At 48.4% G+C, this 26,080-nt stretch overlaps 2 protein-coding genes across 6 annotated transcripts in view; both read right to left on the reverse strand.

The window, feature by feature from the left end:
• Positions 1-1,728: 1,728 nt before the first annotated feature.
• Positions 1,729-7,597, reverse strand: ppp1r15b (protein phosphatase 1, regulatory subunit 15B). Its single transcript, XM_080890434.1, has 2 exons — positions 4,904-7,597; positions 1,729-2,665 (listed from the first exon to the last, which is right to left on the reverse strand). Exons 1-2 carry the CDS (start codon positions 6,341-6,343, stop codon positions 2,411-2,413), a joined length of 1,695 nt encoding a protein of 564 aa, XP_080746560.1. The 5' UTR covers positions 6,344-7,597; the 3' UTR covers positions 1,729-2,410.
• A 3,114-nt stretch (positions 7,598-10,711) lies between these two features.
• The window catches only part of pik3c2b (phosphatidylinositol-4-phosphate 3-kinase, catalytic subunit type 2 beta), a 44,188-nt gene continuing 28,819 nt past the window's right edge, over positions 10,712-26,080 (reverse strand). Inside the window, exons 20-33 of one of the 5 annotated variants that reach the window (XM_080891121.1) lie at positions 25,855-25,962; positions 25,670-25,762; positions 25,459-25,588; positions 23,623-23,759; positions 23,379-23,548; positions 23,145-23,301; positions 22,831-22,940; positions 22,494-22,689; positions 22,284-22,408; positions 22,050-22,167; positions 16,721-16,796; positions 14,162-14,268; positions 11,912-12,037; positions 10,712-11,614 (exon numbers count right to left, since the gene is read on the reverse strand). In XM_080891121.1, coding sequence (XP_080747247.1) covers positions 11,423-11,614; positions 11,912-12,037; positions 14,162-14,268; positions 16,721-16,796; positions 22,050-22,167; positions 22,284-22,408; positions 22,494-22,689; positions 22,831-22,940; positions 23,145-23,301; positions 23,379-23,548; positions 23,623-23,759; positions 25,459-25,588; positions 25,670-25,762; positions 25,855-25,962 — 1,845 coding nt within the window. In that variant the 3' untranslated portion in view covers positions 10,712-11,422. The other 4 variants (XM_080891120.1, XR_013972740.1, XM_080891122.1 and 1 more) reach the window with 4 other exon arrangements.

Here is a 26,080-nt window from a genome sequence, read left to right on the forward strand (position 1 = left end):
TTCTGTTCGTTTAATGGCAGTTTACTCCCCAGTGTACGAGGACACCGCCACCTGCTGACTGAACGAATGAACCCTATTGTAAACTGAAGTAGCGTCATTACAAACGCGTGTTTAATTTGATTGATAGTCATGTGTTTATGCTTGTCTGTGTGGAGAGGATTGTTGTCACTGTCAGTTGTCAGTAAACACTTCATCTGGCTGATGAATCTTTACGTGACACATTACTAAGTCAGTATTATTAAGTCTGTAATTCGGCGCCATTCTTCTTATTTTACGGCGCTGTTGTTCAATCGGGGGACGCTCTCTGTTGGGGAGAAAAGCATGAATTTGTTTGTAAACGGATTATCCATTGTTTAAATGTCCGGGCAGTCGAAAAGGAGGCAGAGCTGTGGAGAAATGCTAGGAGCTAACTGGGCGCTAATCTTTTTGGCTGCTGTTACAACCAAATTTCCCCTTGTGGGACAATTAAAGGATTATTCTATTCTATTCTAACCGTGTCATTCAAATACATTTACTGTCGCAATGTTGGCAAAGAGAGGAAGTGACGTAAGATTTGCGCATGTGGGGTACCGATCGGGTTTCCGGTATGGATCGGGTAGTGACACATACCATATTTCTAAGATTTTCAGGGCCAAGTACAATAACCTCAGTTTGATCTGAATTAAGAACATTTTAGAACATTAGATGAGAAATGATGAAAGCTGTCGAGTACCTGCGTGTGTCTGGCTGCATCACCTGCATACATGCTGAGCTCTCACCTGAAGCTGTAAGCGTTCTCTCTTTGCTTTCAACTCGGACCAATAAAATCTGCAGTGTGTAAGAAGTGAAGTGTGTGTCTCTTTGAATTTCCCGACAATGATTCAACCCTTTACTGACACGTTTATTACCTCGGGCAGTTCAGCGAGCACGGTGTGGGACTTCCTGCTCCACCTATGACCCTGCAGACGCTGCTTGTGCTGATTATTTTTAATGACTGACCCAGAAATCAGTGATTGACGCTACAGGTGGGCAGATCGAACCAAACGTCGACAGCATCAATGCCAACGCTGTTATCATCATAACTAGTGCAACAGGTTTCTATCCTGTTGAGTCCAGTATGTAGCCCACTGAGTGTTGATTATGTTTCAATGAACATTTCTGTGGTGCCTGTTCTATTTGCAGCCTGTAGCACATTAGACATAAGTCTACATTCAGCTCTTCAAAATAAAAGCTGAGAGGTGTGTTTTATTGTGTTCAGTCATTATTGTGGAAAGTAAACGTCACAGTGATTTAATGGTCAGTAAAATGTGTTCAGAATTTGCACTTTGATTACGATTCTTATCATGAATCAGGACACTCTGCTCTCCCCAACACAACAGTATCTGTACAGGTGTCTGTAATACTGATGCTGTGTACTCTGTATCAGACCAATGTCTCAGTATCACTAATAAATACCTGCGACCTGTCCCTGAGGGTGATTTAAAGGTCAGCCGCACAGGCCTACAGACAGATCACGACACCCAGCAACCACACAACTAAGTTTAAATGGTTTCCATTGCCTGCGATTGGTGTGAGGAAGACACCTGGGAGCTGATTGGTCCGTAGACCTGTGTGACATTTTCTAACAGAATCCACCCTGAACACAAATCAGGAAGCTTGTTGTTACCACCACCTGGAGGCTGCCAGTGGTACCGCAGCTGACAGCTGGGCAGGTGTGTGCAGGTGTGAGGAGAATGACAGGAGGCCGTGTGCGATCATTAAATATTGGATTTATTTAGATTGATATTTAGTCTGTGAGACGATCAATGGGCACGAGTCCTTGGCAAACACGCAGTTAGAAAAATAAAACGCTTCTCTCGCTAAAATGACGCCAAACAGTTCAGGCAGCGCTCTTCCTCATTGTCAGTCAGAAACATCTGGAACATCTGCCACAGCGTCAATCTTTCTGACCGCTGAACGCTCTGAAGGGCGGGGCCTCGGCTCTGACGTGTCAGCTGTTTCTGTCCAGTCTGAATTACAAGGAGAGGGAGCAAGAGCGCCTCCGGCTGGACACGCAGGGTTAATACACAGTGATCAGGAAAACTCAGTATTGATTATCAGTGAGTCTGGGGGAGGTTTGCCCATGCGACAGGTGAACTCGCTCACACACAAACACACACAAACTCTTCTTCTTTGGTTTCAGAGTGAAAACACTGGAAACAGCTGGATGCCCAGCTGCTGCAGACGGGGACTTTTTATTGGTTAATCAGAGGCGGGAGCCTTCATCATCCTCACCCTCACAGCTCTGCACATTAACACTGACAGCGTTTCCAGACGTGGAGCGTCTGGACCTCTCTTCTTCTTTTGTGGTGCTCATGGGTTTGTGGTAGGAAGCAGGAAGCTGATGAGGCTCGGAGCTCAGAAACACTGAAGAACCCAGCGGCGTTCTTCCTCACAGTGGAGCTGGACTCTGCCTCGGGCCCGCCGCCAGAAAAACACCCTGAGGAGCATGCCTAATCGCGGCAAGCTGTTCGTACACGCGCCGGCGGTGCTGCGGCTGAAGGCAGTAAGCGATGCTCTCTTCCACCTCCTGGCAGCGCCGCAGGAAGCGGCAGCGATCTCGGGCAAGTTCCTCCCACGGGCCCCGCCGGTCCTCCTCCTCCCCACAGTTGGCAAAGAATTCCTCCACATCGTCACAGAAACGAACCTGATGGAAAAGAGAGGGAGAAAACGACATCAGCTCGGTAATACAAAGAAAGGTCAAAGGTCATCAGGTCACTGAAACTTCCAGGAACAAATCAGCTTTCAAACGACTCTGTCACTACCCGATCTGTACCGGAAACCCGATCGGTACCCCGCATGCGCAAATCTTACATCACTTCCTCTCTTTGCCAACATTGCGACATTCAATATATTTGAATGATACGGTTAGCGCCCAGTTAGCTCTTAGCATTTCTCAACAGCTCTGCCTCCTTTTCGACTGCCCGGGACATTTAAACAATGGATAATCCGTATACAAAGAAATTCATGCTTTTCTCCTCAACAGAGAGCGTCCCCCGATTGAGCAACAGCGCCGTAAAATAAGAAGAATGGCGCCGAATTACAGAGTTAATAATGCAGACTTTGTAATATCTCACGTGTAGATTCATCAGCCAGATGAAGTGTTTACTGACAATTGACAGTGATGGCGCACATCATCATCACTATTCCAACAATCCTCTCCTCACAGACGAGCATAAACACACTCGACTATCACTAAATCAAATTTAACACACGTTTGTAATGATGATAATTCAGTTTATAATAGGGTTTATTCGCTCGGTCAGCAGGTGGCGGTATCCTCGTACACTGGGGAGTAAACTGCCATTAAACGAACAGAAGAAGAAGAAAACATCTGCACATGCGCGGTACGGATCGGGTAGACCCGATTTGTACGGTCAGACTTTACACATGCGCAGTAAGGATCGGAGAGTCCTGATCCGTAACTTTTTTATTTTTCGTTTTTGTCTACATTGTACTGAAATGCTTCATTATTGCAAACATTTTAAGATATACTTGTTATTCTTAACATCTTAACAGATACTCTGACCCATAACTATCGTAAAACGCTACGACCGGAAGTAGAAACCTTTCACGCATGCGGGGTACCGATCGGGTTTCCGGTACGGATCGGGTAGTGACAGACTCGACTGTTTCACTCCCTACATCCTTACATCTGTATTGGGGATAAGTTGAAGCAGCAGGATCGTCGGGTTTGGTTAAATCTTTGGGTCCAAATCAAAGTGAGTTTCAGGCTTTTATGATGTTTGAAGGACGTTTGGAGGATCTGACTGAAGCTGAAATCTGATGGGGAAACGTTATGACATTAGACGTCCTTCATTAAGACCTGACACAGGATAAGTCGTTCAACCATCATGGCGCTGTGTTTTTGGCTTTCAGGGGCGAAAAGAGCGTCTCTGAGTTCATGGCCCAGATGTGGGCTCACCATCACAGCTGTCCGGACAACCTGGTGGGAACTCTGGGTAAAGGCTGAACTGGGAGTTACTAATAAACTGGCCGTGTTTACAGAGTAAATAAAGCTCCGAGCTAATTACAGCTCACCGATCCAGTTTCTCCTCACGTCTCTCCAGGAAGCAAACAAACCCACAGGAGGCGGAGCTTCCTGCTGTCTGACTCATGTTTACTGTCAAACACTCCTCAGCTGCAGTTCCTCTGACGGCCAGCAGAGGCTCCAGCAGTGAGTCGGTGCCACAGACTCCCATGTTCAAATCAGCATGTTTACCCCAAAGTCGGTGACAGCAGTCAACTCAGTGTGCTTTACCTGGAAGGTAAATACCCACAAGAACACGCAAAGCCCAAGTATCAGACAACTGCCTCGGTGCAAGCACTCTGCAACAGTGGGAAGGAAAAACTCCCTTTTAACAGGAAGAAACATTCAGCAGAGCCACACAATGAATAACTTTTTAAAAATAGTTTTTAAATCCTAAATTAAGAGATTTATTAAATATTTTAGATTAAATAATTAAATATGTCACATAACCTGAGAATAAACACTGAAAGTCAGCAGGTTGAACAGCATCTGCTGTAATGAACATGGAAAAGCTACAGGTGTGTCGAGAGATCAGTATGCAGCGTGAAGATTTGATTTCTTCTGCTGGAAACTTTCAGCTCACTTTGAATAAACTTTATTTTCCACACCTTCTCTGTCTCACCTGTTCATGAGCTCCTGACGCAGAGCGAGCCGCAGTAACCTGAACCAAGAACAGACTGAAGCTTCACTTTCACTCTGACTGTTCCCAAAACCCCACAGGGCAGGTGTGTCTGCAGGTGTGTTCAGGTGTGACTAACAAAGACCCTTTGACTGTCCCTCAGGTGAGCCTCACCTGTACCTTAATCAGTGTTTTAACCACCTGACCCGCCCCAGCAGCACTGTCTCCCAACGCACCTTTTTCGTGGAGCTGCAGTTCCGGGCGGAGGCGTCACAGAAACCGCTGTCCATCCGGTCCTCTGCCTCCTCCTTCCTGTACTCGGGTGGAGACTCTTGGCGGAGGCGGCGGTAGGCGGAGTTCTCCCTGGCCCTCGCCGTGGCAGACTCACGGGTCCTGATGGGAGCCTGGAAGTTGAGTGGGTTGAAGGGGTCTGAGGAGGAGCTGAAGGAGTCCCACAGGCGGAGGCTCTCCTCATCAGCCTCACTCGCAGACGGCGAGTCGTCCCATGTGTCAGGGCTGGAGGGAGGAGAGGAGGAGGGGGAAGACTGAGCAGAGGATGGTGGCGTGGAGACAGGGATGGCACGAGGTGCAGTGACACCCGTGTGCAGGCGGGCAGTGAAGTTTCGGGGGTCATAGGGGTCCTCGCTGTGGCACAGAGAGCGCCACAAACGCTCCACCTCTGATTCCGCCTCACTGTCATCATCCTCATCATCATCATTAGTGTCATCAGACATCTCAGAGGAGCCCTCGCTGTCAAAGCCATCATCATCATCATCATCATCATCATCAGAGGATGACTCCTCTGATTGGCTGTCCTCATCCTCGCTGCAAGGGCCACCCATGATGAAGTTGATAGTTTTGTTCTGGCACTGAGGGACGGCGAGCACCACCTCCTCCATCCCCTCAGTCTCCTGTGGTGGCGACGGCTCTGCTCTGGCGGACGTCACGCCGGACAGGTGCTCCTCCTCCAGGCTGGAGTACCCATGGTCCTGCTCGGGGGTCACAGGTAAGGCTGCGGCGATGGTGGCTCCTGAGCAGTTCTGTGGATCTCTGATGCTGAGCTGGCGGTCTGCCACAGCATTCTGGACTGTGGGGGGGCTTCCATTGTTCACCAGCTGCTCTTTGTGGTCGCTGGCTCCAGCATTTTCTCCCAGCATCCCGCGGGACAGCTGCTCCCTCTCCGAGCACTCCTTGCCCCCCCAGAAGCTGTCCCACCATGGCCTGCTGGACCAGCTCTGCCCTCCCGGGGGTTTTACTTCCTGAGAACTGAGTAGCATGTGGCCCAGAACAGCCCGGAACGAAGACAGGTATCTGAATTGGGTCTGGTGGCAGAGGCTCAGGTCCACCTCTGCCCCATTCTGGAGCCCGATTTCCCGTAGCGAGTCCGCGGAGAGCCATGGCAGAGCCCCCACGCCTCGGGGCTCACACTGCAGGTAGGACAGGTGAGGAGGCCCGAGCTGCACGTCCTCCAGCGGGCTAAGAAATTCGCTCTCCTCGGTAACCAAGCTGCTTTTCAGAGTTCGGTTCCGGATTTTCTCCACCAGTGCCATCGCGGGCCTGGACAGCAAGCCGATCCACGAACTTTCCTGGCTGTCCAGTCCGGGCATGGAGGAGGAAGATGAGGGGGGGCGCCTCCCGCCCATTAAACGTCCTTCTTCACTCATATTTCTGAACATGTCCTCAGTTTAATGTGCGAACAACTTCAATACGAACAGGCTGTTAGCACGTTAGCTGCTAATCCAACAGCTCATCGCGCCTACTCCGCACACCACACACACCGGCTACAGCTGCGGGAGGATCCGAGGGCCGAGAGCCCGGAGCGGGCCGTGGTGCTCTGCTGACAGTGGTGCTTCTTTCTTGTGGAGAACTCTGTGCGGACGGAGGTGGAGAAACCCAAGTGCTGAGACACGAAGAGTACCGGGTGTGGAGACCAGCAACGGGCCATTCTGTCTGCGGCGGGGCTCCAGTTAGCTTAGCACGTTAGCTCAGCGCTAGCAGCTAGTTAGCCTGACGGTTAGTTCCCCGGAGGCGGAGACGGATTCAAATACTCGAACCAAAGCAGCACTTCACCGGGTTATAATCAGTCTGCGGTGCTCTCCGGACTCCTCCTGGCGTTAATACTGGTGCGGTCTCCGAATACAGAGCAGTTTCCACGGCCGCTCCGTCCGTCCGCTGAGAGATTTCATCAGACAGCCCGGGGACCGTCGCCTATGACGCGAATCTCTATTTCCGGGAGGCCGCGGGCAGGGAGTGCAGGAGGAGGTGCTGTTCGCTCCTGCGTCTCCGTTACATAAACGAAACTTGGGCTCAGTGTGCCACGTGTTTATCAGCGTGAAGCTCCCACGGTCAATTTATAGAAGCGGCTCAGACACTGGAGATGGTGAAAGGACCCAGTATGGATAGTAGCCCATAGTAACCGATGCCCATATTGGTATTAAATCGATACTTTGTTTCTATCCCCCGAGTTCAGTATGTAGCGCACTGAGTGTTTTAATGAACAAATGCGTCAAACACGCTGTGAAACATGTCTGAACCTTTCTGTGGTGCCTGTTTTATTTACAGCCACATTAGACAGGCACGTTCACATTCAGCTCTCCAAAATAAAAGATGAAAGCTGTGTTTTATTGTGCCAACTGTGGAAAGTAAAAGTCAGTCATCATCTAAGGAACATTTCAAAACTCAGACTAATGGTGAAAAAGGCTGAACTGGAGATGATTATGCATGCTTCTATTTCTTCCTGTCTTTTTACGTGTCTTAACCAATTAGCTTTAGATCATCTAGAACTGATCGTGGACTTCAGGAAGACCAGGAAACACTTGACCCCTGTTTCAATCCAGGGGGTCAGTGTTGACATTGTGGAGGACTATAAATACCTTGGAGTACACATTGACAATAAACTGGACTGGGCTAAAAACACCACAGCACTTTACAGGAAGGGCCAGAGTCGTCTCTATTTTTTGAGGCGACTGAGGTCCTTCAACATCTGCCAGAAAATGCTGAGGATTTTCTATGAGTCTGTGGTGGCCAGTGCGATCCTCTATGCTGTTGCATGCTGGGGGAGCAGGCTGAGGGTCGCAGATGCCAACAGACTTAATAAACTGATCCGTAAGGCCAGCAATGTTGTGGGGATGGAGCTGGACTCCCTCAAGGTGGTGTCGGAGAGGCGGATGCTGTCCAAGATAAAGACAATGTTGGATAACACCTCCCACCCACTCCATGACATGTTGGTCAGTCACAGGAGCTCGTTCAGTGAGAGACTGAGATTACCGAAAAGCACCACTGAACGACACAGGAAATCATTCCTGCCTGTGGCCATCTCCCTGTACAACGCATCCACTTAACACACTGTTTGCTGCTACAGCTACACATGTTTCTTTTCCAAATATTTATTTATGAGTGACTTATGTATGTATGTATGTATGTATATGTATATATTGTACTATTCTTAGTTAGCGTATTGTCTGTCTTGTCTTAATGTTGGTTTAAAATGGAGCACTGTAACAAAAAATAATTTCCCCCAGGGATCAATAAAGTATTCTGATTCTGATTCTGATCTTCAGACTGTGCAGCGCGACTCTTAACAGGCAACAACAGAAGATCTCATATCACCATGCAACCTGCATGTGGCTAATAAAGCCTTTCATTCATGTGTTCAGAATTTGCCGATAGATGATGGTTCATCTCATGAATCAGGACACACTGCTCCCCATTCTATTCAGTTTTATTCATATAACGTTAAATCACAGCAGTCAACCAAAGGCACTTTATATTGTAAGATAAAAACCCTACAATAATCAGACGAACGCCTACGAGCCTACGACTTGGCAACAGTAGGAAGGAAAAATGTGATTTTTCCAAGCAGAAAACCTCCAGCAGAACCAGGCTCAGGGACATGTGGCTGCGGGGACAAAGAGACACACGGCTCTCTCACATAAGCTGAAAGTATCAGTATTGGTATCGCACTGGCTCTGCATTTACTTGATATCGGATCGATACCAAAAGGCTGACACTGGGATCAGGTGTCAAGTCCAGGATCAGAAATCATTGATCAAAATCTGACAGTAAACTAAACTCCATAAATACTGTATGCAGGTGTGTGTGTGTGTGTGTGTAAGCTAGGTGCTGGATGATGCTGTGGAGGATCACCTGCTTTTGTGTGAGGACGCGGCAAGGGTCAAAGGTCCTGCTGTCCCGTCAGCGTCACAGGAAACAGATCAGGATTAATGTAAAAACCAAAGACATCCAAACTGTGCCTACAACTGGATCTGTCAAATCTGCAGTTTCACAATAATTACAGAAACAGATAAAAAGTGAACCAAAACGAGCCAGCCTGCAGTAAAAAAGTTTAGCGTTCTGATACCAAGTAAATACAGGACCAGTACTGCTGACACAGACACCCTTTAAAGGCAGCTGATGTAGGGGAGACCAGTGTGTCCTGCCTTCTCACACATTTCAGCTTTTATTTTGAAGAGCTGCTTGTAAATGTGCCCGTGTCTACAGCGGTCGGCTCAGCTCCTGTAGTTTAAATGTGGCTATGAATAAACCTGGCACCACAGAAAGGTTCAGAGAGGTTTCTGGGATATTTGTTAGAAATTATTTAACAGTTCAGAGGATAGACCAAGTATCGGTCCAGTCACACTAGTATCGATCTGATACCAATATCAACATTGGGATTGAGATGCTTGATATCTGATCCACACATTACTTGTAAAAATCTGCCCTACGTAAATATGGTAAATGGACTGATTCTTATAGAGCGCTTTTCTACTCTCCCGGAGTACTCAGAGCGCTCTATACAGCATGCCTCATTCACCCAGTCACACCCATTCTCACAAGCACTTTATCTATACGTAGTGCTTTCTAACTACATCCACACACATTCACACTCCGATGGACGCATCGGAGAGCAGCTTGGGGTTAGTATCTTGCCCAAGGATACTTGACATGCAGACTGGAGGAGCCAGGGATCGAACCTCCAACCTTGCGATCAGCAGGTGACCTGCTCTACCTCCTGAGCTACAGCCACCCGCAAATATAAAATATTATTAAAAACTGTAGTAACAAAGACGTCCGTGGGGTGTTTTCTGTGCCGCCACTGCAGGAGTACCTGCCCGAGAGCCGACAGCCAATCAGCAGACCTGAGTGGTTCACCTGGACTCTATTGTTTTCTATTCTACATTTTAAAGAGATTTCTGGCATTCTTGGATTTTAATGAAATCTCAGCCTCGACTGCAGACCTGCTGTTACAGACCACACTGTGCTCACCTGAGCTCCACCCTCTTTAGCCCCAGACATCTGATAGACCAAGCCAAGCTTCTAAAACCAGGCCGACCTTTATCCCTCGCAGCACGGACACAGGAAACGAGGCAGGTGTAGACCCTAGGAGGAGGGAGGAAGAGGAGGACAGACCACCTTCAGCTGTTTTCATTTCAAGTTTATTGTGTAGTGCAAACAATAGAAAAGGTTCAGAATCATTCGTCTGTACAGGTCGTCATCAGTGAAGCTGCATCCAAACAAAGCCTGCTTCTGCGCGTCATCATGCTTCTTCACCCACAGCAACCTCATCTGATTGGTCAGGACCTCAGTCACATGATGCAGAACAAATACAAACACTTGAACTGTTCGTGCGGACCTGATTTTACCCATGAAACACCAGCACGCTACTGCTGCCTGCTGTTTGGTCGGTTAGAGTTCAGGACAGGACGTCCTCCCTTGACGGCGCCTGTTTCCAAACCTCCAGCACACGTTAGCAGCAGAAGCAGGAGCTGGCTTCACACCCCAAATCAAAACGCAGGGTGCTGTAAAGCGGCTCGTGGTGCTGTGATGTCCTCAGCGACTTCACTGCAGTAGAAACTGTCGAACTCTTCCATCAAAAACAGGATGAAATTTGCCCCGAGAGCGCCCCCTGCCTGTGGAATGACATGTCCACAGGCAGGGGGCTCTAACAGCTCACAGGCTGCCCCTCAGCAGGCTTCTGCATGCTGGCCAATCAGGGGAAAGTGCCCTCAGGGAGAGAAGTGATAGCTGATTGAATGAGCAGCGTGATGACGTCACAGAGTCACATGATCAAAAACAATCCAACAATAAAAATTAAATTTCAGTGTTTCAGAATTTTGAAATTCTTCAGATTTCTCTCGTCTTTAAACGTGTGAAGCAGTCATTGTGAAAACCTCGCATTCATTTACAGCGCAAACACAAAAATCAGCTGATCACAAAACGCCCGCCGTCATTGAGCTAAAAACAGGAAATGACATGGTTCAGAAACCAGGAATGAAACATAGGCACGCAAGCAGCCGGCAGTCAGTCGCACTTTAAAAATAAATCAAACCCGCTATAAAAAATAACCTAAAGTCTTCTCAGCGGCGCTGCCCACGCTCTTCAACCTGCTTCGTCTTCTTCACCGCGCCTCTGTCCTCGTTTCCTTTTTCACAGTTCAACTTCCTGCTGCGGTCCGAGGAGAAGAAGAAGAAACAGCTCGAGCACGTCTGAGCTCCTGTAGGTCTGTTAAAAAAGGAATCCACTCCTTCAGTCGCTCTCAGGTCAAAGGTCAGGGCGAGCTCGTTAGTGGAACTCGTTCACTGAAGTAAAACTCAGTCTCTTATAAACTAACGAGCGTGGCACGACACCCGCAGAGCAGCCACAAGGCTTTTACTTTGAAAGGATCTCCCTTTTTTTGTTTCACTGTTCCCCCTCAGCAGGAACGCCTGCAGTTCTTCTTCTTTCTTTTAAGTCCGCTGCCTCCCGTTTCCTGTCCATCAGTGGGCGAAGTCTGAGCCAGGGGGGCCCAGTTTGTGCCAGCCCACCCAGTGCTGACCTGGGACCAGCCTCTTCAGGGGGATGAAGGTCTCTCCCAGCAGCGTGTTCTCCCAGAAGGCGCCGTCTCCCAGGACCCGAAGGTGGATCACCCTCTGGTCCAGGTCCCCCCGTGGGATCCGCTCGTACACCAGCTGGGGACACAAAGGGAGGCAAAAGTGATGTTGCTATGGAAACAGCAAAGTTAGTCATATCAACATCTAAGAGTTGAACCACAGTGACATCCGCGATTCTTTACACCAGAGATGCAGAACAATCCAAATACCGACAGGTTAACACCAACACTGCTATCAGAGCGACACTGTTTCTATCCTCCAGCATGCAGCTCACTGCTGCATTATCATTACTATCTGCACAGCTGGGCCAGTATTTACTTAGCACATCGATAGCAGTATCTCACAGCACTTCCAGACGCTGTGAGCGGATCGTACCATCTCATTGTAGGTCGGGTTGCACGTGCGTCGCGCCGCCTTCGTTTTCCTCTTGCTCATCTTCTGAGGGTCGGGGAGGAGATAGAGCTTCACGTAGGGGTCGGGGTCAGTCCCATCCTGCAGGGGCTGCTACACACCCACAGGCATCAGTGTCAGTGCCACAGAGAAAAAACAAAAACAATCAGAAGCCCCAAATACCAGGACAGGACTTAGACCCACTGATCAATATAAAAATATTAATTAAAAAACATGAAAAAAAATCCTTAAAATTATATAAATACATTTATTAAAATATTAACAATGATCATAAATAAATAAAAAGTGTTTATTCCGAGGAACCCTGGGGACATTGAGACCGACTGGACCATAGTCAGCACCTCCATTGCTGAGGCGGCCGTTCATGGGTGTAACTAGGGCTGCTCGATTATGGCAAAAATGATAATCACGATTATTTTCACTGAAATTGAGATCACGATTATTTGCCGATATTTATTTAACCCTTTAAGACCTACTATAGAACCAAGTCCACCAGAGCTTATATTATTTTTATTTATTTTTTTTACATGCTGTAGTGCCATTTGTGGGAGCATTTCAAGTTGCTATACATCAATACAACTGTTATAGCCCATATTTTAATAATATGTATGCATTAAGTCCATAGTAATTACATAAATTGCAAAAAAGTGCAATAAACTACAAAAAAAATTGAAAATCGTTTTTGTTTTGTTTACATATATTTCTACTTGGAGAAGTTTAAGAGGTTTATCCCTCAAAACTTTAAATACAATAAAGTTGCAAAAAATAGTTTCCCACCACAGGAAATTTATTTTGAGTGTCTTCATAGTTTTATTTTGGAGATACAGCAATTTTTATATACTGCAGGAAAAACAAAAAACAATCCTATGATGCAAATTTGCAAAGAAAACAGCAGGTGCATCATTTCACTGTGGGAAGTGTTACGAACAGCTGATAGGAACGGCAAAGCCTGTTTCTGGAATATTATGTTTTTGTTCCTGCAAGAGCTTTTTATGCAGTTTTTGCAAAGCTATATGTGGAAGGAAACCGTGACCGAGGACAAGCTGATGGCATCAGATGTAAGTACAACTCCTCCGGTTTCATATGGAAAACAAATTATTGCGCTAGCTTACACGGTTCAGGTTCTACAGGGATTTAAAAATAGTTACGCAAAACGGAGCGTGCTGCTCTGACCGGCTTTAAAGGGTTAACAATGACTTTAAAAAATAATATAACATAGTGTGCAACACCACTGAAGTTGTTTTTTTTTTTTTTTTTTTTTAACTCTTTTCAACCAACGGCAGTCACTCTCCAAATAACTTCTGCTTAGCTTTCCGAGCTTCCCTCGGGTCCTCTTAATCAGCGGTCTCCACCCTTTTTTGCGCCACGGACTGGTTTATGCCCGACAATATTTTCACGGACCGGCCTTTAAGGTGTCGCGGATAAATGAGGGAGGGGCTAATAATCGGCTCAGTCATTTTTAATGATCGTTGAAAGCCCAGATCGTAATCGTGATTAAAATTCGATTAATTGAGCAGCCCTAGGTGTAACCCCAAACCAGCAAGTGGACACCGGAGGTGAATACTCAGACGGCCATGTCCATCTGAGTATTCTGTGGGTTGGGCTTTGGGAGTATGGGGAGTCTTCATCAGGTAACAGCCTCCAGCTCGCACTGGAGCAGTTCACAGCCGAGTGTGAAGCAGCGGGAATGAGATCAGCACCTCCAAATCTGAGGCCATGGTTCTCAGCCGGAAAAGGGTGGAGTGCCCACTCCGGGTCGGGGACGAGTTCCTGCCCCAAGTGGAGGAGTTCAAGTATCTCGGGGTCTTGTTCACGAGTGATGGGAGAAGGGAGCCGGAGATCGACAGACGGAGTGGTGCGGACGCTGCACTGGTCTGTTGTGGTGAAGAGAGAGCTGAGTGTAAAAGCGAAGCTCTCATTTTACTGGTCGATCTACGCCCCTCCCCTCACCTATGGTCACGAGCTGTGGGTAGTGACCGAAAGAACGAGATCGCGAATACAAGCGGCGGAAATGGGCTTCCTCCGAAGGGTGGCTGGCCTCTCCCTTAGAGATAGGGTGAGAAGTTCGGGAGGGGCTCAGAGTAGAGCCGCTGCTCCCCCAAGAATACATAATAATAATATAATCATAATAATAAAGAAATATATACAAAAACGTAATAAAAACAAATAGAAATAAAGCTATAAATGAATCTAATAATAACACGACACACTGACCAGGCCTCGGATGTGTATCACCATGATGAAGAGTTTTTCATTCTTGTAGGAGATGGACAGTTTGACCTCGCCGAGCTCTTTTCCTGAACCTGGAGACCACGAGATCTCTGCGAACACACGCACACTTTCAATGTTAGTCTTCAATGAACATGTCTGATATTTGGCTGTTTCTAACACTTTCAGTCGCAGGCTGAGTTTAAGAAGTACTTAATTCTGATAAACAAAGATATTTCATCTTCTGACTTAAGTTTGAATATTACAGATTTATTTCATAACCTCTGCTGGACATCAGAGGAACTGCAGCGTCTGAGTATTAAAGGAACAGACTGCTGTTTACCTCAGCTGTCAAAGCCGGGTGAGAAGCATCTTTATTTACTGTGGAGGAGGCTGTAAAACTTTGATGAACGCCTTACTGAGGTGAGCTGTTGAGGATATGCTGAACTTTCCTATCAGTAACTCTGCTGTTAGCCTCTGCTAGCCTCTCAAGCTGGCTGTAGTTAAACCTTTACTCAAAAAGCATCTCTAGACCCAGCAGTCTTAGCTAATTATAGGCCAATCTCCAACCTTCCTTTATATCAAACATCCTTGAAAGAGTAGTTGTCAAACAGCTAACAGATCATCTGCAGAGGTTTATTTGAAGAGTTTCAGTCAGGTTTCAGAGCTCAGCACAGCACAGAAACAGCTTTAGTGAAGGTTACAAATGATCTTCTTATGGCCTCTGACAGTGGACTCATCTCTGTGCTTGTCCTGCTAGACCTCAGTGCAGCGTTCGATACTGTCGACCATAATATCCTATTAGAGCGATTAGAACATGCTGTAGGTATTACAGGTACTGTGCTGCAGTGGTTTGTATCATATCTATCTAATAGACTCCAGTTTGTGCATGTAAATGGAGAGTCCTCTTCACACACTGAGGTTAATTATGGAGTTCCACAGGGTTCAGTGCTAGGCCCAATTCTGTTTACATTATACATGCTTCCCTTAGGCAGCATCATCAGAAGACATAGCATACATTTACACTGCTATGCAGATGACACCCAGCTCTATCTGTCCATGAAGCCAGATAACACACACCAATGAGTTAAACTGCAGGAATGTCTTAAAGACATAAAGACCTGGATGGCCGCTAACTTTCTGCTTCTTAATTCAGATCAAACTGAGGTTATTGTACTCGGCCCTGAAAAGCTTAGAAATATGGTATCTAAGCAGACTCTTACTCTGGATGGCATTACCTTGGCCTCCAGTAACACTGTGAGGAACCTTGGAGTCATGTTTGACCAGGACATGTCCTTCAACGCACATATTAAACAAATATGTAAGACTGCGTTCTTCCATTTGTGCAACATCTCTAAAGTTAGAAATATCCTGTCTCAGAGTGACGCTGAAAAACTAGTTCATGCATTTATTACTTCCAGGCTGGACGACTGTAATTCATTATTATCAGGATGTCCTAAAAACTCCCTGAAAAGCCTTCAGCTGATCCAAAATGCTGCAGCAAGAGTCCTGACAGGGACTAGAAAGAGAGAGCAGATTTCTCCTGTTTTGGCTTCCTGTTAAATCCAGAATTCAAAATCCTGCTCCTCACATACAAGGTCTTAAATAATCAGGCCCCATCTTATCTTAATGACCTTGTAGTACCATATCACCCTATTAGAGCACTTCGCTCTCGCTCTGCAGGCCTACTTGTTGTTCCTAGAGTATTTAAAAGTAGAATGGGAGGCAGAGCCTTCAGTTTTCAGGCCCCTCTTCTGTGGAACCAGCTTCCAGTTTGGATTCAGGAGACAGACACTATCTTTCTTCCTGTTAAAAGGGAGTTTTTCCTTCCTGCTGTCGCCAAAGTGCTTGCTCATAGGGGGTCATATGATTGCTGCAAAACAAGCAGCTTCTCCCCACATAGATGCTCAAACTCCTCAAGGTGGATCAACGAACACGCTGTCAAGGGTCACATGTCTAACCTGTGGACAATAAATAATTAAGACAACATGAGTAACAAATGAGCATGGTTGTGCTTTGGTGTGTTCAAGCCCCGACTTGAGCTCAGGAGATGAGGGTCGAGGTAACGAGGATGGTGTTTTAAGATGCGATAGCGCTCTTTCCTTCCAGTTGGTGAAGGCGACCTCTGATAATAAAACCGCTACGATGCTTCATATGTTGATCTGAAGGAGAAGGCATCACGCTGTGATGATGTATAATTATGAGAACAATCTTTTTACTGGCTGTAACCTTTAACCAATCAGCAGTGATTCTGTATGAAAACATGCCACAGATCTGCTGTTACATGCTGAGTCACAGAGCACTGACCTTTGACCTTTGTGTTTGTGTGAGTTAAAGTTTAACAGAGCGAAACCTCTTTGGTGCAGTCTGACCTCAGATAAGCTCATATTTGATATGAGTACTCCTCATTGGGTAACGCCCCCGTCTAATCAGCGTGAGGACCCGCCCACTGTGGCTTCCTAAAATCCGTACACTGTCCCACTGAGCAAACAAAAAGTCTTCCCAGTTTATTTCCAGTTCTTGAGCTTTACACATTAAACAGCGTGTGGGTCCAAAATCACGTACCTGCTGGTTTGCTCGCCGTCGTTCCTGATCGCTCGTCTTTGGGCAGCGGGTGGAAGAAGGTGTACACCAGGTCACACTGTGCAGACACACACACGGGGTGATCAGCCTGTGATTAGCTCACTGAGGTAAACGGGACAAAGGTCAGTGTAATCAGAATAAAGACGAGTGGACCTGACACAGCTCAGAGAACATCCCTGCATCGGTGCTGTGGACGTTCAGCTCAGGACAGAGCACTTCTAAGAACTTCCTGGAACTTCCAGGAAGTGAGGGGTCAGCTCACCATCCTTATCTTATGTAAGAAACAGGAAATGCATCTTTCTGCAGGGCGGAGAACCTTCATCACAGCGACACGATCACACACCTGCCTCTGAACCTGTCTGCCTGCAGGCAGAGCTTCCACAGTCAGGGAGAGATAACCTTGAAGAGGGCGGAGCCCCGAGGACTGCAGCGAGCTGATAGAACAGCAGCGCCACACCCACTCAGTGAGTGTGTGTGGGTTTCGTCCTGAGAAGCGACTCAGACTAAAAGCGAGCTGGTGAGGTGATGGCGGCACTCTCATGTTCGGCCATGTTGTACTTTGTGTTTGTCTGCAGCTGAGAGGTTCAAGCACACCTTCCTTCACCTGTCTGGGCTCGAGGGTACCACTGGCCGTTTTCACTACTGCAGATTTTAGCTCTTTGAAAACTGTTTACGTCTCGTTCCTTTCAACGTTTCATTCAGGCATTTACATGCTTCTATAAATAAATACAAGCCAGTAAAGACTGAAAGGAAGGATAAAAAAGGATGACACAGGACATAATAAGGTTACATATGTACCTGAGTACACACACCTCCCTCCCCAGGAGTGCATTGCTACTGACTGATTTAGTTGTTTTTTGCGAGGTGAGAGACTGAAGGCTGCAAGATGTTCTCAAAATCTTTCAGTTGGTCTTTTAATACAAATCTGTCCACACAGAGTCAGGATGACGCCGCCTTTTTAAAGAAGGACCGATTTCTTTGAACAACCTCACATGTTTGAATTTACTGTTAATTTTTCATTTTGACATTTTGTATAAACACAATGGTAAATGGCCTATTTACTCGTCCCTGAGGACCCCAAAGCGCTTTACACATCCAGTCATCAGAATCAGAAAGGGGTTTATTGCCAAATGTTGAGCAGGTTTACAACATTAGGAAATTGCTGCGGTGCTTCAGTGCAAACATGCTGTCATAAATAGCACTTAAATAGACATGAAAAAATAAAAGTAGGGATAAGAATTAAAAGTGCTACGTAGAAAGATATGTGCATGAGCTATACATGAGATATATACATGAGAATAAGAATTAAGAGTGCTACGTAGAAAGATATATACATGAGTGCAGGTGGTGATCAGTGCCAAACATGGAATGATGCAGTGAACACAGCGTAGGGTCATGTGTTAGTGGCGGGGACAGTCATGTGGTTATTGTTCATGTGTCCAACAGCAGAGGGGAAGAAACTGTTCTTGTGGCGAGAGGTTCTGGTGCGAATGGACCGGAGCCTCCTGCCTGAGGGGAGCAGGTCAAACAGACTGTGTCCAGGGTGAGAAGGGTCAGCTGAGATCCGGGCTGCACGCCCCAGTGTCCTGGAGGTGTACAGGTCCTGCAGAGATGGGAGTCTGCAGCCAATCACCTTCTCAGCAGAGCGCACAACACGCTGCAGTCTCTGCTTGTCCCTGATAGTGGCTCCAGCGTACCACACGGTGATGGAGGAGGTGAGGATGGACTCGATGATTGCAGTGTAGAACTGCATCATCGTCCGTGTTGGCAGGTTGAATTTCTTCAGCTGCCTCAGGAAGTACATCCTCTGCTGGGCTTTCTTGATGACGGAGGTGATGGTGGGCTCCCACTTCAGGTCCTGGGTGATGGTGGTACCCAGGAAGCGGAATGAGTCCACAGAGGTGATGGGGGTGTCAGTCAGGATGATGGGGGGGAGTGGGGCTGTGTGCTTCCTGAAGTCCACAATAATCTCCACTGTCTTCTGGGCATTCAGCACCAGGTTGTTGTGGCTGCACCAGGACACCAGACGTTCAACCTCCCTCCTGTAGGCAGACTCGTCCCCGTCCGAGATGAGTCCAATAACGGTGGTGTCATCTGCAAACTTGATTAGCTTGACAGACTGGTGGGTGGAGGTGCAGCAGTTGGTGTACAGGGAGAAGAGCAGAGGAGAAAGAACACAGCCCTGAGGGGAGCCGGTGCTGATGGTCCGGGAGTCCGAGACATTCTTTCCCAGCCTCACGTGCTGCTTCCTGTCCGTCAGGAAGTCAGTGATCCACCGGCAGATGGGATCAGGCACTTTCATCTGGGAAAGCTTGCCTCGGAGATGGTCTGGAAGGATGGTGTTGAAGGCAGAGCTGAAGTCCACAAACAGGATCCTAGCGTAGGTTCCTGGGGAGTCCAGATGCTGCAGGATGAAGTGTAGGGCCATGTTGATGGCGTCGTCTACAGACCTGTTGGCTCTATATGCAAACTGCGGGGGTCCAGGAGGGGGGCCGTGAGGGTCCTGAGATGGGAGAGAGCTAGGCGCTCAAAAGACTTCATGACCACAGATGTCAGAGCCACGGGTCTGTAGTCATTTAGTCCAGTGATCCTAGGTTTCTTGGGGACAGGGATTATGGTGGAGGACTTGAAGCAGGCAGGCACATGACATGCCTGCAGTGAGGAGATGAAAATGCCAGAAAACACTGGGGCCAGCTCGTTTGCACAGTGTCTGAGGGTGGCAGGAGACACACCGTCTGGGCCGGGAGCTTTCCGAGCATTCAGACTCTTAAACTGCTTCCTCACATCTGCTTCATGAATATGAAGAGTTGTGGTGGGAGGAGGTGGTGTGAAATCCTCCTTTGTGTGGGGTGTGGAGGGGGGTGTTGTAGGTGAACAGTTTGAAGGTGGTGATGGCTCTATGGAGGGGGGAGAGGTGGGGGAATTAGTGTCCAAAGTGTCTCTATTGTTGGGGTCGTTGGAGGTGTGAAGGCTGCCTGATGGCTCGTCAAAACGGCAGTAGAAGTCGTTAAGGGTGTTGGCCAAGAGCAAGTCGTCAGTGGAGTGGGGGGTTTTAGGCTTGTAGTTGGTGATATTCCTAAAACCTTTCCACACAGAGGCCGAGTCATTCTCTGAGATCTGCTGCTGCATCTTCTCAGAGTGCTGATGTTTAGCAATGTCCACTTCTTTAGTGAACCTGTACTTGGCCTCTCTGTAGCAGTCCCTGTCTCCGCTTCTGAACGCCTTTCTCTTTTCCAGCCACAGCTTTTTGAGTTTAGGAGTAAACCAGGGTTTGTCATTGTTATAACTCACCCTGGTGCGTGATGGCACAATGCTGTCCTCACAGAAGTGGATATAGGAGGTGACAGTGTCCGTAAACTCGTCCAAGCTGTTAGAAGCAGCCTTCATTGTGTCCCAGTCTGTAGACTCCAAACACGTGCGAAGCTCCTCCACAGCCTCGTTGCTCCACAGTTTTTTAGTCCTCACGACAGGTTTGGAGAGCTTCAGCCTCTGTCTGTACGCGGGGATCAGGTGGATCATGACGTGGTCAGAAAGTCCGAGTGAAGCGCGGGGCACCGCGCGATAGGCCCCGCTGATCGTGCTGTAACAGTGGTCTAATGTCCTCTCCTCTCTGGTCGGGCATTTAATATACTGCTTGTATTTTGGAAGCTCATGGCTCAGATTGGCTTTGTTAAAGTCCCCAAGAGCAATGATGAGAGAGTCCGGGAATGTCCGCTCCGTGTGGAGAATCTGCTCCGCGAGTGCGCACTGAGCTGCCTGCGCATCTGCGTCTGGCGGGATGTAAACAGCGGCCAGGATGAATGAAGCAAACTCCCGCGGAGAATAAAACGGTTTGCAGTGGATAAAAAGATATTCCAGAGAGGAAGAGCAGTGCTGAGCAATCACTGTTACATCTGTGCACCAGCCACTATTAATGTAGAAGCAGAGACCTCCACCTTTGGACTTACCGGAGAGAGCGGCCTGCCGGTCAGCGCGCAGCAGATGGAAGCCCTCCAGCTTGAGCGCGCAGTCTGGGATGTTCTCACAGAGCCACGACTCCGTAAAACATAAGACACAGGAGGAGGCAAAGTCTCTGTTCATGCTTCTCATCAGGGCCAGTTCGTCTATCTTATTCCCGAGTGAGCGTACATTAGAAAGGAAGATCCCAGGAAGAGCAGTTCGCAGTCCGCGTCTCCTCAAACGCACGAGTGCGCCGGCTCGCTTCCCTCTCTTTCGGCGTCTCGCTTTCCTGGTCAGAGTCTGCAGTAAATCTGCCGCAGATGCGACAAATATTGGAAATAAATCCACAGGCGTTGTAGTCCTGCAGTTAAGGAGCTCTTCTCTGGTGTACAAGTATCCAGAGGAGTGCCCAGACACAGAGAAAATGCACAAAAACAAAACAAAAGTAACGCACTGAAGCACCAGGGTGACCATACGCGGCGCCATCTTGGTTGAACATCCACCCAGTCACACACTGGTGATGGCAGCTACATTGTAGCCACAGCCACCCTGGGGCGCACTGACAGAGGCGAGGCTGCCGGACACTGGCGCCACCGGGCCGATGTGTGAAGTGTCTCGCCCAAGGACACAACGACCAACGATTCAGAAAAAAACATTGTGCATATTTTTTACCCTAACTCTGGTTTTTATGTGGCCTGTCAGCACAATTTAAAAAAAAAAACTGGTGTACAGTTTGAAGTCCGCACTCAGGGTGGCTGCATCTTGTTGTTATGTCATCCAAAACTGCCACAAAGCCCCTCGAACACCACGGCTAAACCTCAAAGGGGCACAAGAAGCCTGGAGACAGCCTGCGAGCCCCTTTCGAAACACGGCAGACCAGCAGGTGCTGCTCAGCACCAAAACCCAGGCAGCTATCACAGCTGCCACACACACTTTAACTGTGGAGAAGCTTTTATGCTGGTTGAGAACAACAACATGACACTCACTGCACCCTGGAAGGTGCTGTGGCCCCGATCATGGCCCTCCATTTATGTGTGGAGGGTGGCCTAACAATCTGAATATTATTGTATATTGTATAATATTAATGTCACGGCTTACCATCATGTACATGGACTGTTTCTTATATGTTCTACTCTGTCAGAGCACTCAGAGTGCAACTAATTCAAGCACTTCTTCTAAGCTCTTAGGTGCTCGAACTAACATTCACACACATGGGGTTAGTATCTTGCCCAAGGATATTTGGCATGCAGACTGGAGCAGACGGGCATCGAACCACCGACCTTCTGGTTAGCGGCCGACCTGCTCTGCCACCTGAGCTACAGCCACCCCTGAGCTACCACTCATGTGAGAACCGACCCAGAAAGCCACTGACCTGAGCGACCTCCGGAGCGGCGTGGATCAAGTGCCACACGTAACCGTTCAGCTCGTCCTTCCTCCTGTCAGCCATCGCCTCGCTGCGGGAACGGCCAATCACAAAGCGACTGGGGAAACTGTGGGAGGGGATAAGAGGACAGGAGGAAGGACCTTCTGCAAAGCTCCTTTGTGCACCTAGGAGTGTGTGTCTGTGGGCACACATGTGTGCATGTCAGTGTGTGTGTCTGTGTACCTGGGCAGTTTGGATGAGGGGAAGATGAGCCTCAGTTTGCTGTGGAGTTCCTGAAACTCTTCAAATGTCCTCTGAACCAGCTGCACCTCCTGCTGACCTTCACGCTCCACCTTCACCACAAAAGCCTGACACACACAGACACACACAACTGGTTAGTTTCTGCTTCCCATGTGCTTCCCGTGTGCTTCCCACTGGCACGTCTGGACTCACATATCCCTTTCCGCCGGTCCGGATGTGTCTGCAGATGTACAGGTTCTTGATGATGCCGTCGCTCTTTGCCGAGTGGAACCTGGGGGCGAACGACAGCGTGGGGCGCTCCTCCGACGAGGTGAACTTCATCTGGGCCAGATTGTGGATGAAGAAGTTCAGTTTAGTGGCAACGCTGCCCAGACTGGACTCGATCAACCTGCCGGGGTCAGAGGGGTCGTTAACAAAGGCGGCAGGTGTAGCCTGGACGCTGCCAGAGACCGTCTGCAGCGCAGGTCGTGATGACTCGTGTCTCTGCCCTGAAGGTCGGAGGCATCTGTGCAGGTGAGCCCGCGCCTACCTGGTGAAGTACATGGTGGCGTCAGCCTCAGACTCGTGAGGTCTCAGTGCATCATAGACATACTTCAGGTCATCGAGGTCGGAGAGCTCCGGGATCCCACAGGACAACATCTGGACACACACACAGGCACACACACACACACACACACACACACACACACACACACAGACAGACACGTTTAACTTCCTGGTTGGTTCCTTTAGCAGATGTTGTATTTACTCCATTATGTGAGTGTGTGTTTGTGTGCGTCTGTGTGTGAGTGTGTGTCCGTGTGAGAGTGTGTGTTTGTGCGTGTATGTGCGAGTTAGACACACCAGGCCCAGCAGGTTGAGGAACAGGTGAGTGTGTTTCCGGATCAGGTTGTATGCTTCGCAGCACAGATCCACAAAGTCGTGGAAGCGGCTGGACGGCTTGTCGCCGCCATTGATGACATAAGCCATATCAGAGGTGAAGACGAAGGGGGCGCGGTCCCTGCACGGGGTACAGCAGGTAGTCAGCTATAAAGGTGAACCGAGGACAGGACAGGTGAACATCTGCTTCTCTCTTACCGTTTGATGTTCCCGAACATCTGGGCGTGTCCCAGGAACTTCCCGAAGTCGATGTGGAACATGTGCCCGCTCGTCTTCAGCATGATGTTGTCGTTGTGGCGGTCGCAGATTCCCAGGATATAGGTGGCCACGCAGCAACCGGCGCACGAGTAGATGAAGTTCTCCACGGCCTGAAAGAGCAGATGGAGGAGTGTCTCACACCGACAGGTGTGTACAGGTGTGTAAAAGTGTGCGCGTACGTTACCTTATCGTACTGCTCGTCAGTGGGGTTGTGTTTCTGCAGCCAGTCGGCCAGAGTGCGGTCTTTGAACGATCCCGTGACACCGTGTTCCACCTGGATCTTCCTCAGAGTATCAGCGTGAGGAATCATCTCCACCATACCTGAGGACACACACACACACACACACACACACACGTCAATCACACCTGAGGACGGACACACACACACCTGTCAATCACACCTGAGGACACACACACACACACCTGTCAATCACACCTGAGGACACACACACCTGTCAATCACACCTGAGGACGGACACACACACACCTGTCAATCACACCTGAGGACGGACACACACACACACGTCAATCACACCTGAGGACGGACACACACACACCTGTCAATCACACCTGAGGACACACACACACACACACACCTGTCAATCACACCTGAGGACGGACACACACACACACCTGTCAATCACACCTGAGGACACACACACACACACACGTCAATCACACCTGAGGACGGACACACACACACACACCTGTCAATCACACCTGAGGACACACACACACACACCTGTCAATCACACCTGAGGACGGACACACACACACACACCTGTCAATCACACCTGAGGACGGACACACACACACACACCTGTCAATCACACCTGAGGACACACACACACACACCTGTCAATCACACCTGAGGACACACACACACACACCTGTCAATCACACCTGAGGACACACACACACACACACGTCAATCACACCTGAGGACACACACACACACACACACACACCTGTCAATCACACCTGAGGACTAGGGGCGGGTTTTGATGATCGATTTATCGATTAAATCGATCTTGGATTACGTGATATCGATTCATTAAAATCCTGAAGCGTTTTTTTAATATAAATTTATTTTGCCCGAAACGCCAGAATCTCAGGTTAAACCTCACAAATTCCAACAACCACCAAACAGCTGAAACAGTGAATGAGAGCAGGAACACGATTCTGCACAAAGACGTAAACACAAAGCTCGACCCGCCGACGCATCGGCGAGCTGTCGCCCCCGACGGCATGGACACGGTCGGGGCTGAAAGCCGACAGCTCGCTGATTCTGAAGCTGCAGGTTTTATATCTGCTAACAACATCGACTGAACCAGCAGCCACAGACGATCCAAACTACGCTTCATATTTAGCTTCACATAAACATCGTCATGAATCCCTCTGACTGCTTCCACCACGATAAAAATCACACTTCATGTAGAGCTCTCTCTCTCCCTCTCTCTAAATCGATAATCCAAACCCACCCCTGCTTATTACCCAACAGTCCACGGTGTCGGCCGCTGCTTTTTGTTTTGTTTTACTTCTGACAAGCCTCATTTCTGCTGTTCAATGCTGAACATATTTAAACTTTTTAAAATGAAGCCAAACTGCAAAACACTGTCTGTAATCAAACCTCTGTAACTCTGCTTCACTTCGTTTTTGACTGCACAATATTTTCAGGGTCATCTGCTATAAAATCCCAGACCAGGAAAACCTCCTTCACCTGTTTCTGTTTCATCCTCAGCTACTTTGACACAAAGGCCTCTGCTGCGACGCTCACACCTGTGATAAAGTCTCACAGTGTCAGCTTTCTTTTTATAGATATAAAATATGGATATGTGCTGATAAGTGATCAGAATTATAATATTTCTGACTGTCTGAGGCAAAATTTCCCCGATTCAAATTGAATCGAATCAAATTGTGGATCGAATCGATTCTAGAAATCAGTGAGAATACCCGGCCCTACTGAGGACAGGACGCACTCCTTTCTGTCACACCTGAGGACAGGTGTGTCCGTGCTCACCTCGGCCCCTCCCCGTGGAGAAGCACTTAAAGAGGACCATCCTCATGTCCAACCCCTCCTGGATCCAGATCTTGTTCATGATGCGGATCATCTGCAGAGTCAGCATGTCCTGCCTCAGGTCGTCTCCTGACTGCACACAAAGAGAACAGCCGGGGTCAAAGGTCAGCTCGCAGAGGTCGCTGTGTCTGGGATCACTAGTAAGGGGCGTCACCTTGAAGATGACACTGATGTTGTCTCCCAGTGGGTCCCGGTTCTGGAAGGACAACTTCAGAGGGACAGCGTTGGAGTTGAAGAACGAGCAGGACTGGAAACCACAGAAGAGGAAGATTAACTTTGTCCAATCAGGTACAAACGCCAGCTGGGGGCGTGTCTCCTGTCTTTAAGGTGTGTGCGTACCTGGATGTTGATGCTGGTGACGAGCAGTGCTGGATTCAGAGGAAGCCTGCAGCTGCTGTTCACCGAGAAGAACTGCTTCATCTCCTCCAGACTGTCTCTGAGGACACACTGAACACACACACACACAGACACACACACACACACACACACACACACACACACACACAGTATGAGTCTGAGGGTTCAGACGCCTGTTTCAGGGTCAAATCCAAAAAAACAAGACAGC

Source organism: Rhamphochromis sp. 'chilingali', assembly GCF_963969265.1.
Source record: "Rhamphochromis sp. 'chilingali' genome assembly, chromosome: 9".
Classification (NCBI taxonomy): domain Eukaryota; kingdom Metazoa; phylum Chordata; class Actinopteri; order Cichliformes; family Cichlidae; genus Rhamphochromis; species Rhamphochromis sp. 'chilingali'.